Below are 14,402 nucleotides of genomic sequence, written 5' to 3' on the forward strand. Positions count from 1 at the left end.
ATCCACACCTTTTACCAGACTTTCATAATATTTACAAAACAATCTTGAATATATAATAAAATATAAAATATAAATAATAAAAAATAATAAAACACATTTAGACATTTATTTTCTTCGTTCCCAAACTTGCTGTATATTTACTGAATAATCATCAGTCGTGTGTTTTTATTTTAATTTTTTCTATTTGGGTGAAACAGCGCCACCTACCGAAGCCTCGCGAGACTTACAACACGACCAGGCTGTCATCCGGGTAAGTCGGGTCAGCTGATGTCAACACGGAAGCAGTCTGGAGTCGTGAAGTTGTCGCCGCGCTGAGGAGCAGCTGGACGGTCGAAACGTCTCATTTCACCGATTAACGAGCCGGATCTCAGATGTTTTAACGTTTCTACGTGCCGTTAAAGCCCGAAGCTGGTCGTCTTTTATCTGTGAGTACTGAGACGAGTCAATAACGGCTGATAAAACGGGATTTTGCTTCTGAAACAGCCTATTTTAGCGAACTTTCTACAGGAGATGTCAAATATAAAATAAAAACACCTCATAGTGAAGTCGAGTCTGACAAAGAGTTAAGCCAGTCTAAAATAAGATGAGTGTTTCATTAATATTGTTGTCATTTTGTGCTCGTCTCTACCACAAAATGAGAGAACAGATAAAACCCAAAGGTCTCCTCCTGTTTTCTACTTAAATATGACTGCACTTCTTTTTTCCTTGGTCTTCTTCACGAAATGTGTTCTTTTACATATTTGATGCACATTAATTATCATACAAGGTGCGACTTAAATTCAGTATTGATAACAAAAAAAGCCACAGAGCGACTGTAAAACTACAACATTTGCCCATTTATGCTAAATCAGTTGTTTTTGGATGCTTTAAATTAATACAATATTTTATCGTCCCCAAATATGTTGGTTTAATGTCACGTAAACATTTTATTCTCACTATGATCTGACACTAAAATGAAAATCATACATTTAGAATTATTATTATTATAAGTATTAGTTTTCCAGTCAGCTTAATGTGATATTTTAATCCATTAATTGTCTCGTTTTGTCCTCAGCCCACATGGAACAGCTGTAAAGTTGAAGTGTGGCTATTGATTTCTTTATAAACATACAGTTTCAATGGAAGAAAAGAACCAAACGTTCATCTCTAACACAGTCTCTGGTGTTTCCAGCAGGTAGCCCAGTCGGGCTGCAGGCAGCTGCTGACGATGGTGAAGGTGTTTCGCTGTCCGGCCCGTCATGGCTACGCCGTGGAAGTGTCCCCGTTCATCCCTAACAGAGTGGCCTGCGCTGCCTCGCAGTACTACGGCATAGCTGGTTAGTTTTGTGCCAGATGGTGACAAATAGAAATCTGAATGCAGGAGTGTGGAAACATGACACACTCATGGTTTGATGAGCATGACAATGATGTGAATTGGATGCTTTGAACTTCACATCAGGAAACCTCAACCCAACAACATGTCTGAATCTGACTCTAGTAACTGACTTGTCATCAAATCTGGATCTAATGAAAGAGCTGGTATTCAGCAGCTCATTTTCAGGTTCATAATCTTATTACATGGTTTAATTTTCAAAAAACTTACTGCACGTTGCTGCAGCTCCTCTTTTCACCCTGTGTTGAAGGCTTCGTTTTAGCTATGGAGTGAGGCATCTTGTCTCTAAATGATCTTTGTTGGGAGTTGCACATGCGCAGTTCCTAGTTAAGGACTACTAGCCAATCAGAAGCAGAGAAGGGCGGGTCAGCGAGAAGCCGGTAAACAGCTCGGGTTCAGCTGTACGTGTTGCCGACCAGCTTGGCAACACGGACTGGAGCGAGAGTTTCAGAGCGGTGAGTTATTAATCTGTAACAAAAGGATCTGACATTTGTGAAAAAGAGTCCATCTTGACTGCGTTTGTGCACCAAGCCTCATCGATCGAGTCCACCTCCTCTCATCCTGCCGGAGTCTTGCGCTGACAGCTCAGAACATGGACCACCTGCCGGGTGCTTGATGTTGATTTGGCAGGTCTCTGTAACAATGTGGGCATAATGGTCTCTGAGTTCCGTTGTCTGGTCAACATGAGTCCCATTTTGTCCAGACCGGCTCTTTTAGAGCAGATTTAAGTCCAAGCCGGGCCAGCGTGGCTCCTCTCCTGGCTGTCTTTCATCTCCTCTGAGCGATCACCGGGTCCGGTTGTTTGGGCCGGCTGGATCGCGCTCTGCTTCTCTTTAATCCAAAAACCCCGTTATTTTTTACAATGACGCGTGTTTTGACAACAAAGCCGGAAAAAAACAGATGAAAAACAAAAGTTTGAAGGAGCTACCGGCTGCTGCTACAAGCGCTGCTGGTTGCCATAGTTTCACTTAGGTGAATATCAGATCACATTTGATGACAAATCTATGCAGAAATCCAGGTAACTCCAAAGGGTTCACATACTTTTTCCTGCGACTGTACATTTACAGGTAATGAAAACTCGAAGACAACCTGAAACTGAAATGTGCAGCAGAAGATGTGGAGTGATAATTAAAAGCACTGATTTTTACACTTACATGAGCTACTTGATCAAAATACTGATCATCCCTGTGTGTAATTATGTAGTTTTTAAGCTCAAAATGTTGATTTGATATGCAGAAAGGTTTAAGTGGGAAATTCTCATGACATTAAATGGGATGCAGGAAGATTATTTATTATTTTTTTGAACCGCAAAAACACAAAGAACTTCAGCTCATTGTCGGGGACTTCCAGAAAGACGCTGTTGTTGCTGTTATATGTTGATTTTTCCTGTCCTTTGTCACCTACGTCTGTCAGTTATATATTGTTACACAGCATAATAAAAAGCACCTTGTGTGTAGGTGGTGGCACACTCCTGGTCCTGGATGAGACGGAGACAGGGGTTGCTCTGGTGAGAAGGTAAAGTTTCTTTCTTTCCGTCAGTTTATTTTGTTTAATTGTCATTTCCAGATTTTTTATTTAATAATTTTCTTAATCTCTTTGTCAGACGAGATGCTTTTAAGAAGCTTAATGTCTTTTATTTTTCATTGTTTTCGGTCTGACCTGCGCAGAATTAGTTTCTTTTTGCTTCTTTGACCTGGTTTTACTGTTTTATATTCCACCTTACTTCTTCATCACGTTAGTTTAGAGCAGCCAACGGCCAGAACACCTGAGCAAAAGTGGATTTCATTTTTTAATCAATGATTAACAATACAGGCAATTTAATAAACAGGTTAGTAAAATAGCCTTGCTAGCATCCGAGGACCTTTCTTTGTTTACGTCACCACATGACTCATCGTGGTAACATCCACGACCACGTCCCACCAGGGGGCCCGTCCCCCAGTTTGAGAACCACTTGTTAGCGGTGTAGCGTAGAGTGATCATCTGCCATGATTTATTTTTAAATTTAGTTTCCGTGTATGTGAGTCAGTATAACTATACAGGTGTTGTGTGTGTGTGTGTGTCAGCTGGCAGTGGGGTGACGGTCTGTTCGACGTAGCGTGGAGTGAAGCCAACGAGCACCTCATGGTCGCCGGTGGCGGGGACGGAAGCCTGCAGCTGTGGGACACAGCCAATCACAACGCTCCGCTGAGAGTAGCCAAAGAACACACGCAAGAGGTCAGACGCACACACACAAACACACATTCACAGAAGGGTTAAAGGGTTTTCAGAAGGATGGCGAACGTGTGTGTGTGTGTTGTGTGTGTGCGCAGGTGTACGCTGTAGACTGGAGTCAAACCAGAGGCGAGAACCTCATCGTCTCTGGATCGTGGGATCACACCGCTAAAGTGGTGAGATCTTTTTGTTTTTTTTGTCCTTCTTTCTTTTCTTTTGAGTTTCTTTTCTCTCCTCTGACAGCGATGTGTTTTTGGTTTCTCCCCCCCCTCCAGTGGGACCCCACTCTCAGCCAATCGCTCACCACACTCAGGGGTCACGAAGGGGTCATCTACAGCACCATTTGGTCGCCTCACATCCCAGGATGCTTTGCCTCAGCCTCCGGTGAGCCCACACACAACACAGGAGGGAATGGATTTGTCTTTTAGTGAGAGATGGAAACAGTGAGAAAAACACCGGCCCACCGGTCCGGTTGAACGATTTGCGGCGCGGCGGGTGGAGCGGAGGTTACTTGCTCACTGCCCATAAATTACTTTGTGGTTTGTACTTATCTGTTTTAGGGGCACATGCGAGAGCCCGGTAAAACTACAACACTTGCCCATTTATGCTAAATCAGTTGTTTTTGGATGCTTTAAATTAATACAATACTTTATCGTCCCCAAATATGTTGGTTTAATGTCACCTAACATTTAATTTCACACTATGATCTGACACTGAAATGAAAGTCATACAAATGTTTTCATACATGTAGAATTATTATAAGTAGTAGTTTAGAAGTCAGGACACACGAACAAAGAAAGAGCTAAAGGAAGAGAGAAAGAAATGAATAGCGCAGTTTAATTTCATCGTTTTTATTGTTTATAGTTTTATCTTTCTTTTTTATTTCGTACCAAAATAAAATATGAAAAAGAAGCTTGTTGCTTTTTTTCCACCGCTGATTCAACTCTAAATTGTTCCTGAACATATTCTATATTTATATATATCATATATTATATATTCATAGCTAGATAACAATTTGTTTTTACATTTAGCACCAAACAAACCACCACCCTTCCACAAACTCACCCCCACAGACAGAGACGCATGTGCCTGAGTTTTTGGTTCTTGCAAGATGGAAACCGTGAACTAAAACACGGAGCCTGACCAGCGTGATCGTCGTGTTTAACTTTAATCCCAGTGTTGCTTCTCTCAGGCCAGTTTGATGAACCCTGGTTGGTACGGTGCTTTGTGTAATGTCGTCACAAGGTGGCGCTGTGGCCGTGTTATTGTGGCGATGCTCTGCTGTGTCTCTTGCTGGCTGTAGGGATTTTGAACTTCTAAGTTTGCTTCAGGTTGTTCAGATTCAGAGTCACAAAGGAAACCGTTTTTTTATGTAGTCTTGTTGTATTTGATGTTTAAAGAGGATGTTGATGTAAAAAAAAAAAAAAAACACCACGAGGAGCTGGTGGTGAAATGTGTGAGCTGCCTGGAGCTCTCAGCTTCCTCAATTTTTCAAACAGAATAAATTCCAGCTTCACATTCACGGTGTTTTATGTAAAGACACACTGTGAATCACAGTAGGATGCTTCAGGGTTTCACACAGGGCTGTCTTCAGCAGAGATCAGCCTTCCAGATGCTTCAGCTTCTCATCTTATTATTAGATTAGTCAGCAGGTGACGGCCCAAAAAGGCCAAGGCTGTTGTTTTCTTCAGAGTCGGTAGTATTCATGTTCTTTAGGAACAGTGGGAAATATCTGAAAGGACGTTATGTGATAATTTAGTCTGATTATTGGAGTAAATATTCATTTGAGGAATATTGTGTAGTTTTTTTTTTTCAACAAGTCAATCAAGTGTCCTGGTGGATGAGTCTTCATATTATATTACATATATTTTACACATCAGTGGGTGTAAATATTTAGTAACAGCTAATCTCTATGCCTATTTTATTTATTGACGGGTAAATCTCCTCTTAGTAAAGGAGGCCTACTGTGGTTATGATGCAGCTCCTCCTCTAGTGCCTCGCTCTTTCGAGGAAGTGAGTTTTAAAAATTGGCTTCATTCAGAAGACAATTAAATCGTCAGTTTGTATCCAGAGGGAGAGCTGGGATTATTTATCCGTTTCATGTGGGAGCGTACGCTAACTTTATCAGAGAGGTGGAGCTGGTGATGGATGTGCCTTTCGTCAGCTCTCTGTTCAGATTGTAGACCGGCTGGAGTCGAATCTGCAGCAGCTGCCTCCAGTTCAGTTCAGGATCAGCTGCGAGGCGCACAAGTTGGCTAATGAGTTTCGGGTTAATTGGTTTGCGAGAGCGAGCGGAAACCTCTGATGAGATTTTAGAACCAGGAAGTTGTTAGGCTCCTGTTGCTCCGTGGGAGTTATTCTGGGTTCAGTGATGTGACCTTTTTAGGTTTCGTTTTCATATTCACACAGAAAAAGCTGCACAGGTGAGATGAACGCGACGGGTTTACTGAAGTTGCAATATGTGGATCTGTGTTAGATGGTCAGTGTTTCCCACAGAATTAGATTCTATTTGTGGTGGCAGCTGTTTTTCAAATAGTAGAATTTATTATTTAATATTTAATTATACCGTTTAAATAAGGTGCCCCACTAAAAATATTTTAGATGCCAAGTACTGTGTGATAAACACTGGGGGGGGCACTGGTTTCATGTGAGAGCGGGGATGAAGAGGGGCTGAGCAGATCGATGTGTAGAGCCTCTCTGCAAAGAAACACAATTTTACCCATTTTAAATGAATAAAATCAATACGTGGTCGTCAATGTTGATAATTGTGATGGGCCGCCAATAATAAATCAACGTATGGGAAACACTGATGGTCGCAGCTGCAGGAGAATAAAATTAAACATCAGCTCTGTTCTGAATAAATGTAAAATTATACATAATATGAAAAAATCCACGTGAAACTCGAGATAGAAACGTCATAGTTCCAGTCAATTTTCTCCGCCTCCATGCTTTCTTGTCACTCTGTTCTTCTGCGGCGGTTGGCACGCCAGCTTAGAGGTGCATTACCACCACCACCACGTTGAACAGCAGTTACTTTTAGTGAAATTACTAAAACGCAGAAACGAGAGAAGGTTGATGCAGAAGAAGAAGAAATAGTACAAGCCGGAAATATGTAGGAGGAAATGCGACTTGTAGCTCCCGCTGTGACAACAGAAGCCAAATCTCTACCGGTGGACGGTGGCTGTGCACATCAGTGGACACAGTCTAGGTTTGTTGTCTCGGGTGCTCCCTCCCGGCTTCCAAGCACCTCCTGATTGAGCCCGTTGATTCTACAAACAGATCAATAAGTCGACAGGGCGTAAATTAATGTGGAGGTTTCCATCTAGTTGATAACAACCTTTATGCTGCAGTGGGTCCAGATAGGTAAAATCTTCTCTGAGACATGTTTTAGTTCATTTAATAACCTTTTTTTTGTGGGGAGCAGCTTCAGAATGATCCAATCACTTCAGAAATCATTTCATAGAACAAATGTTTGTATCCTGTTGGATAGAAAACTACTTCAGTAGTTGATTGAGTTTATTGACCTGTTCCCCCGAGACCTGGGAGAATCTTTCATTTCATACGGTGCCTTATTTTCCACTTGGCAGAACATGGAAATAATCATATCAAATAAAATGTTTAGTATGTTTATGGTCATGATAAATTAATTTACCAAGTACTTTTACATTTAATCAATCAATCCCAGAAAGTAGTGACTAATGTATAAAACAGAGAAAAGCAGCACATCTTTTGAATTGGCAAACAGTTAATTGATCATTTAAATTGTCGATTGTCTCACGTTGAAAATGCTGAGACTGTCAATACTTCACCCAGAGTCACGTTATAAGTGAAACACTTTGTTTTAAAGTTGTAAAAAATGTTGAGATTAATATATACAGAATAATGGACGTATGCGGGTTAACTAAAGATTTATTTAACCTCGAGGAGTAATTTAATCGCCGAATTCAGAGGTCAGGTGTTATTTGTTGAGTTTCAGACCAGTGACATCAGATCTGTGATCAGATAAGTCCTGCGGTGGAGCTCTGGAGCTCTGCTAACCTCTGCAGCTAAATGATTTAACGAGCACTGACCTCTGCAATAAAACCATTACCGTGGACTGACGTCCATGTTGAGCAGTTACAGCTGCTTTGCTCCGTGTTCACATCTGATCTGATACATAAACCTGCCAACGGTCATTTCAGTTTGTTAAAAACACCCGCACACAGTGCTGCTTACTGTTGGTTTATTTTTATTTAATACTGTTTTGGTTTAAAGAATCTTTATCAGGTAAATACAGTTACAAGTTTATTTGCCCCAGTCCTTTAATATTGAGTCCCATCCCATAGTTATATTTACCTGAATGACACAGGCGCCCCGAAAATGAACTTAATTTATCCTGAAAGAAGTCTTTATGGCAAATAGCAGCAGAAGAAATCAATATTGATTAAATATGTTTCAGACACGTCCTTATTTTACATGAGCTACTTGCTGCAAATACTGAAGGTCTGTGATCAGAACTATTAAGCTGATATGAGTTCATTCAGGCTCTTTATCACGGTTAGAGTTGTTGGACGTACAGAAACACTTTGCTCATATCCTACAGAGACTTCACAGAGTGGACGCTCTTCCCTTACAAAGGATCTTTGACAACACACAACCCCGACAACAGACATGTTTAATGTTGTTTAATGTAAATCTAATTGCTCACAGAATAAACATTACTTAGTGACAGCTGATATGATCTACCGCCGCCGGCGATGTTTGTCCTTTTACCTGGTGAAAGCGCCGCTCAGCTGCTCTCCGCTAACGAGGAAGAGATGTGGGGGGAGATAACAGATTTGTTAGTGTGTATTTTGCAAAGCTGGGTCATTCGCAATCACAACATTTTCACTTCTGTAGCCGACAAAGAAGAAGAAGAATCAACTTTATTGTCACAGACAATTATACACAGTACAACACATGCAAAATGTTAACCCATCCTTATTATACAGCAATGGGCAGCCAGTGTGCAGCGCCCGGGGAACTGTTGGGGGTTCAGGGCCTTGCACAATGGTCTGTGCTGGACTTGAATCCCTGCAGACTGAGCTAACGCTGCCTTGATGCAAGCATATACAAATATTTACATATGTAAGTGTCATAAACGCTGAAATGATGGTAAAGGGGCACCCAAGGTGTTAAAAAGCGACGCCAAGAGGTCTTGACCAGGTGTCCATATGTGACGAGTTGGGAGTGAGAATGTGTTGAGTCAGCACAACAGACCCGCCTAGTTTATGAGAGTTATGTAACAGGAAACGTTAACTCTGGAGGACTAGTTATAATAATGTATGTTCAGGATCTGCCCCTAAGCGCCCCTAATGCTGTGTGTGTCTGTGCATGTTTATGTTCAGTATCTGTGTGTTTTACCAGAGAGCAAAGAGCCCATGAGCCAAATGATATTTTGCAGTCACTGAACACACACATACACACAGTCCTTCTGTTCGTGTTGGTGTGTGTTTGTTTGTGTTTGCTCATTGATACCAGGTAGTGTCTGGTTAAATAATTGATAGCAGGTTGGGTTCACTGCACACACACACACACACACACACACACACACACACACACACACACACACACACACACGTTGTTGTTCACTTCACTGAGCTTCACTGGTCTGTGTTACGCCCTGGCCTCGGAAAAACGGCGAAATCTAACTTCCCTCTCTAAACCAAACGCATGCTCAGGTCCTCACCTCTGACTGATAATATAACGTAGGAAGCCTCGTCATCAATCTTCGGTGCTAATACCCATATCAGTAATCTTGTATAAAAGTAAACCAGACTGCTGGTTGCAAAAAGAAGTTTGATTACATTGGAGTGAATGAATGAGGCTACTTCTCATCTGATTCATAACCTCAGTAAACACCTTCCTAATGAAACATTTTGTTTTAAACCTGTCAATCAAAGTTAGCGGATGCACCTTGCTAACTAAGCTAGCTAGCTCTACCCTCTGGTCCAAATATCATCATGTCCGGTGGCTTGGTCGCGACGTCCAGCATGCCAAACAATGAGGCTTCAAAACGGTAGATGGCTGCGTCCACTTCTTTTATACAGCATATGATCCAGACTCAAAAAATAAAACACACGTCAGTGGTTTCCAACCTTTTCCGTGTGTTACTCTGCATGTACTCCAGATGTCTTGTCACTGCTCAACCACAGCGTGATGTTCCCTTCTCAGATTGTTTAATTTGAATAAGACAGGCCTGATGAGGCAGACCTGTCCAGAAAGTCTTGAGTCCAACGACTGAAAGCCTAAAGCCACGCAAGCGACTGTTTGAGTTCACTGTAAGAAAACCAAATTGCTCCATCCACATTACCACGTTTTCATTTTAAAACGCACACCTTTTGCTACGTTTCCACCTCCCGTCCAGGCTAAAACGGCGAATCGGAACACCTAAAATGAGAAGGAGAAGTTAGAAAACGCTGTTGACCCTGTTTTAGTGCGGCCAGGCGATGACGCTCACGTTTGGCTTCCTGATTGGCTCTTATCAGTCGTACAAAGCTGAAACAAGATGCTACTGACAGAGTTTAGTTTTTTATTAAAATATTATTATTAAACATCTGCACCGTGCATGTGACCGTATTACTTTTATTCATTCAGCTTTTCATCCAAAGCGACTTAAAATTGCTATACATGTCAGAGGTCGCACGCCTCTGGAGCAACGAGGGGTTAAGTGTCTTGCTGTATTAAAATGTTTATGTTGTGAGCATTAAACTGTTTAGACTTATGTTTGTAGAGAGTGAGAATATGTGAAACCACTGGTCCAACAGTTGTTAATGAGCTATTTCCTCTTCCTGTCCTGTCAATCATTTGCAAACCACTACGCTATATCACCCAGGGCCGCTGATAGATATTAGATAATTTAATTTACAATATCTTTAAGACATAGAGGTGGCTGGCCCCAGAGGCCTCAGTGAACCAATCACAGCTACCTTCAGCAAAGAATTAAAGAGAGAGCCAAAATGATGCACAAACAGAGAAAAGAAGGGAGGTAAAGAAGAACAAAATGTGTCTTTAAGTTGCTGTCACATTCACACACAGGGACAGGAAAGGCTCTTTGTAGGGCTGGTGTTGATAGAGGGGTCCTGTCTCATAGCAGACTGGTGCTGCTGGAGGCCCGGTCAGGGCTGTAATGAGAAGACGAGCAACGATCAATAGATGGGTATAGAGAAAGAAATAGGAAGCCTTCTGCAACAACACAACTTCTTTCTGAATTATTAGAGCTGGGGGGGGGGGTTTCTTGTCAAATGCAGCAAATATCTCCTCACGTGTGGCTGACACGCTCTGTCGCCTCTTGTGTTCATAATTAATACATAATAATTAATACATGTGATTCTTGATTTGTCCAAATTTCACTTTTCTTACTTGTGATAAACCAGACAAATACTACTTCTACTTCTTCTCGTAAGTATTCAACGTAGTGACGAAACGCGCTCTGTAGAGCAGTTTGTCCGTTTGGGTTACTGTAGAAACGGTACAACATGGTGACGCCCATGTAAGAGGAGACGCGGTGTATGTAGATAGAAGTGTCTCATAATGGTAATAAAAACATAACGGTTCATTATGTACACAAAATAAAACATTGGGTTAACAAAAAAAATAATATGTTAACGTTTTCCACTAGAGTTTTTAAGTTAAGACTGCTGGCAGAATTACATTAATTCACAGCAATGTTTTGATTATGGTGAATTACCTTTTAGGCCACAATAAAACACATTTCTAAGTAACATTAACTCAATAATCAAGCTGATCCTCGCAAGAGTTAAGTTGTGCGTAAGCGAGTTATCTTTAGTATTTGGGGTGGAGATGGCGCATAGATAAGATGCTTGACTTTGGTGTGGGAGACCTGGGTTCGATTCCCACTGTGAGACATCCACCATTGTGTTCCTGAGCAAGACACTTAACCCCTCGTTGCTCCAGACGTGCGACCTCTGACATGTATATAAAAGCAAGTAAATGTATTTCTTCTCATCTGAATCATAGCCAGCTAACTGGCTACCGTAGCTACTTGTAGTTTATAAACGTAGCTAGCCTACATGCTAACCGGCGCGATGGCTAATGGGTGATCCCATATTAAGTTAGCTTGCATTTAAGCCTACTCAATCAGTGACAGGCTACAGCTACTAGCTAACTTTACCTCAGCACACACACTGTACTATCAACAGAGTAAGGGCTTCCAGATTTCAGTATTCGGTTACAGTAGGCTATCACCAACAGAATCCTAAGAGAATGCAAATGTGTCCAATTAAGCATAAAATTACTTACCGTTCAACACATTACGCTTCAGTGAGTTTCAGCTGAGGCCCTGTGGTCACTCGTCTGGCCTTGAACATGGCCGCACATGCAAGAGAGGGAAACTGTGGGCCGTTTACACGTCAACAAATTGTATTTTACGTTAACAGAACTTCACAGTCACAGTGTTTAACTTAAAATGTTAAAGTCATGATAGTATATTGAATCAATAGGCATAATTTGTGTGTCATCCAAGCTCAATAAAAAAACAATGACAAGTAAAAAGTCTAACAGTATCCAAGAACTAGATTTTTTTATTTTACAACAATATATATATTGAAGTAAAAACTAAAGGTCCCCTGAATTAGTTTTTAGAGTTTAAGGTCTTTATACACCACTGAAAACATAGTTATGGATATTATATCGCATTTCTGTCAATATGTCCAACTGAACCTGAGTATAATAAGGAAAATGTATTAAAAGTATTTTAAAGTAAAGGTACTCAATGCAGAAAGAAAAACATATTGTGTATTTTATTATTATTATTAATAATAATGCATTAATGTAAAAGCAGGATTTTACTCTTGTAGCTGTTTGAGGTTAACTATTTGGTATCAAACTGCAATTAATGATTATTTTCATTTTAGATTATTCCGCTGATTATTTTCTCCATTAATCGATTGTGAAAATTCTGAAAATAGTGAGAAATGTTGCCAGAGTGACACCTTCACAATGCTTGTTTTGGAAACGCAGAAACTCTTCACATTACTTAAACAATCATCAAAATGAGTTGCCAGAAAAATTTCTGTCAGTCAAGTCATGTAATAGCGAGGGAGTTTCATTTATAACAAAACATCAACATTTTTTATTCTCTTCATAAGTTTTGCGTGTAAAAAAACTTACATTGTAGAGTAAGTAGTAGCTAAAGCAGTCAGATAAATGTAGATATGGACATTATATTGCATTTCTGTCATTAAATATTACACACTGGACCTTTAAGCTGTGATAACTTGCTAACATTTAGATGTTCGGGTCTACTGGTTATTTACTGTAAATGTCTTTCTTTTACGACAGGTTTTCGTTTCTTCCACTAAATTCTACAAGTGGCATCAGTGAGCATTAAGCATTTCCTGCTGACTGGTGCAACGTTACTGTATTTTCTGATTCTAACACCGCATATATCAACACATTCCTACCAAAATGGAAAGGTTTTAAGTCTTTAATAACACAATGAAAATATATTTTGTACAGCCCACAGAGCTTTTTCATGCCAGATATCTAAACATGAACACAATTATTAATCCCTTTTAAAAGTGGGCGCATCTCATTTAGTGTTGCCAGCATCAGGTCCCTGTTTATGTGCTTAAAGGAACTGAGCCAACATTAATGTTATTAGATCCACCTCAGCTTTTCATGCCAACACAAGTAAAAATATCTGATAGAAGCAGTCTGTACATTTTGTGGTGGTATTTAGGTGATTCTCTCAGCTAAAGCTTGAGAGCAAGAAGCTGGAAGATCTTCCTGGTGCTCTAGAGACAAACGATCTGAGTGAGGCGAGCTTGAGCCGTTTGATTCAAGCAGTTTGTGTTGTTTTGAGTCTTCACACATTGTAGTGTCAGGCTTATAAATGCTTATTTAAATATTTTCTTTCAAACTTCTTTGAGAACGGGGACGCCATCTCGTTGCACAAAAGCATGAAGAACAAGCGTGGATGAGATGGACGCAGCTGTGCGGATTATTGTACGTCGACTTAAAGAAATGACGGTCGCATCTCTCCACAAGACGACATAAATCCTCAGACCACCGTAACATCAGCACAATTGACCCTTCGTGAAGCCACACCCCCCTTACTTTTTGTTGCCAAGTCCGACAAGCTGTCCGATCTGTCGGACTTAGCGCGGCGCTTCCATTGTCTGTAACTGCACTCCCTGGAGAAATACTGTCTAATTTTTGGAAAAACGAAAAAAGCGATCTCAGAAAGAAACAGACAGACAGGTTTGCATTCTGTATTTGAAGGTTTTATTCAAACGGACTCAAACTGACGTGACAAAAATAAAGATGGAAGCTAAAGCCCACCGATCCCAGAGTAAAAGTTTTGTTGCCGTATGTCTTATATCCTTGTTTATATTTGGAAAACAGACTATAGCCTATAATTAACACGACTTACTGCTAAGTTATATATAAAATAAACACATGATCTCTTTTGCAATTATCCTTATGACTCTACATTAATGTACTTGCTGTGTACCAACCAATCCAGTCCTTTTTACCTCTTAAAATACCTTTAAATGGCCAATACAACCCTTAACATGCAGTATTCTACTTGTCAGAAAGTGACTGCTGCCTATACTTTTTGACTGAAAGGTAGTTTCTGCCTCAAAATGACTTAATTTAATTCAGAAGAGTTATATTTGACAGAATATAATAATACAGAAATTGTCCCCCTTTTTTATTTCATATAAAATAATAATAATAATATATTTTAATGACATTTTGACCAACAAACCAAAAATGCCGCCGGTTTTCATTTTAGAAATCTGGCCCCCCTTACATTAGGAACAGTCCACAGCCT

General features: G+C 40.5%; 1 protein-coding gene across 1 annotated transcript in view; it reads left to right on the forward strand.

Annotated features, from left to right (window-relative positions):
• Positions 1-265: 265 nt before the first annotated feature.
• pex7 (peroxisomal biogenesis factor 7) overlaps positions 266-14,402 on the forward strand; it is a gene marked incomplete in the record, with an annotated part of 94,495 nt that continues 80,358 nt past the window's right edge. The window contains 6 exon segments of the mRNA XM_038726813.1: positions 266-425; positions 1,172-1,316; positions 2,830-2,887; positions 3,436-3,586; positions 3,682-3,759; positions 3,859-3,967. Coding sequence (XP_038582741.1) covers positions 1,208-1,316; positions 2,830-2,887; positions 3,436-3,586; positions 3,682-3,759; positions 3,859-3,967 — 505 coding nt within the window.

This window comes from Micropterus salmoides, unplaced genomic scaffold, assembly GCF_014851395.1.
Source record: "Micropterus salmoides isolate LMB-PRFRI ecotype aquatic unplaced genomic scaffold, ASM1485139v1 Ms_hic_scaffold_18, whole genome shotgun sequence".
Lineage (NCBI taxonomy): Eukaryota > Metazoa > Chordata > Actinopteri > Centrarchiformes > Centrarchidae > Micropterus > Micropterus salmoides.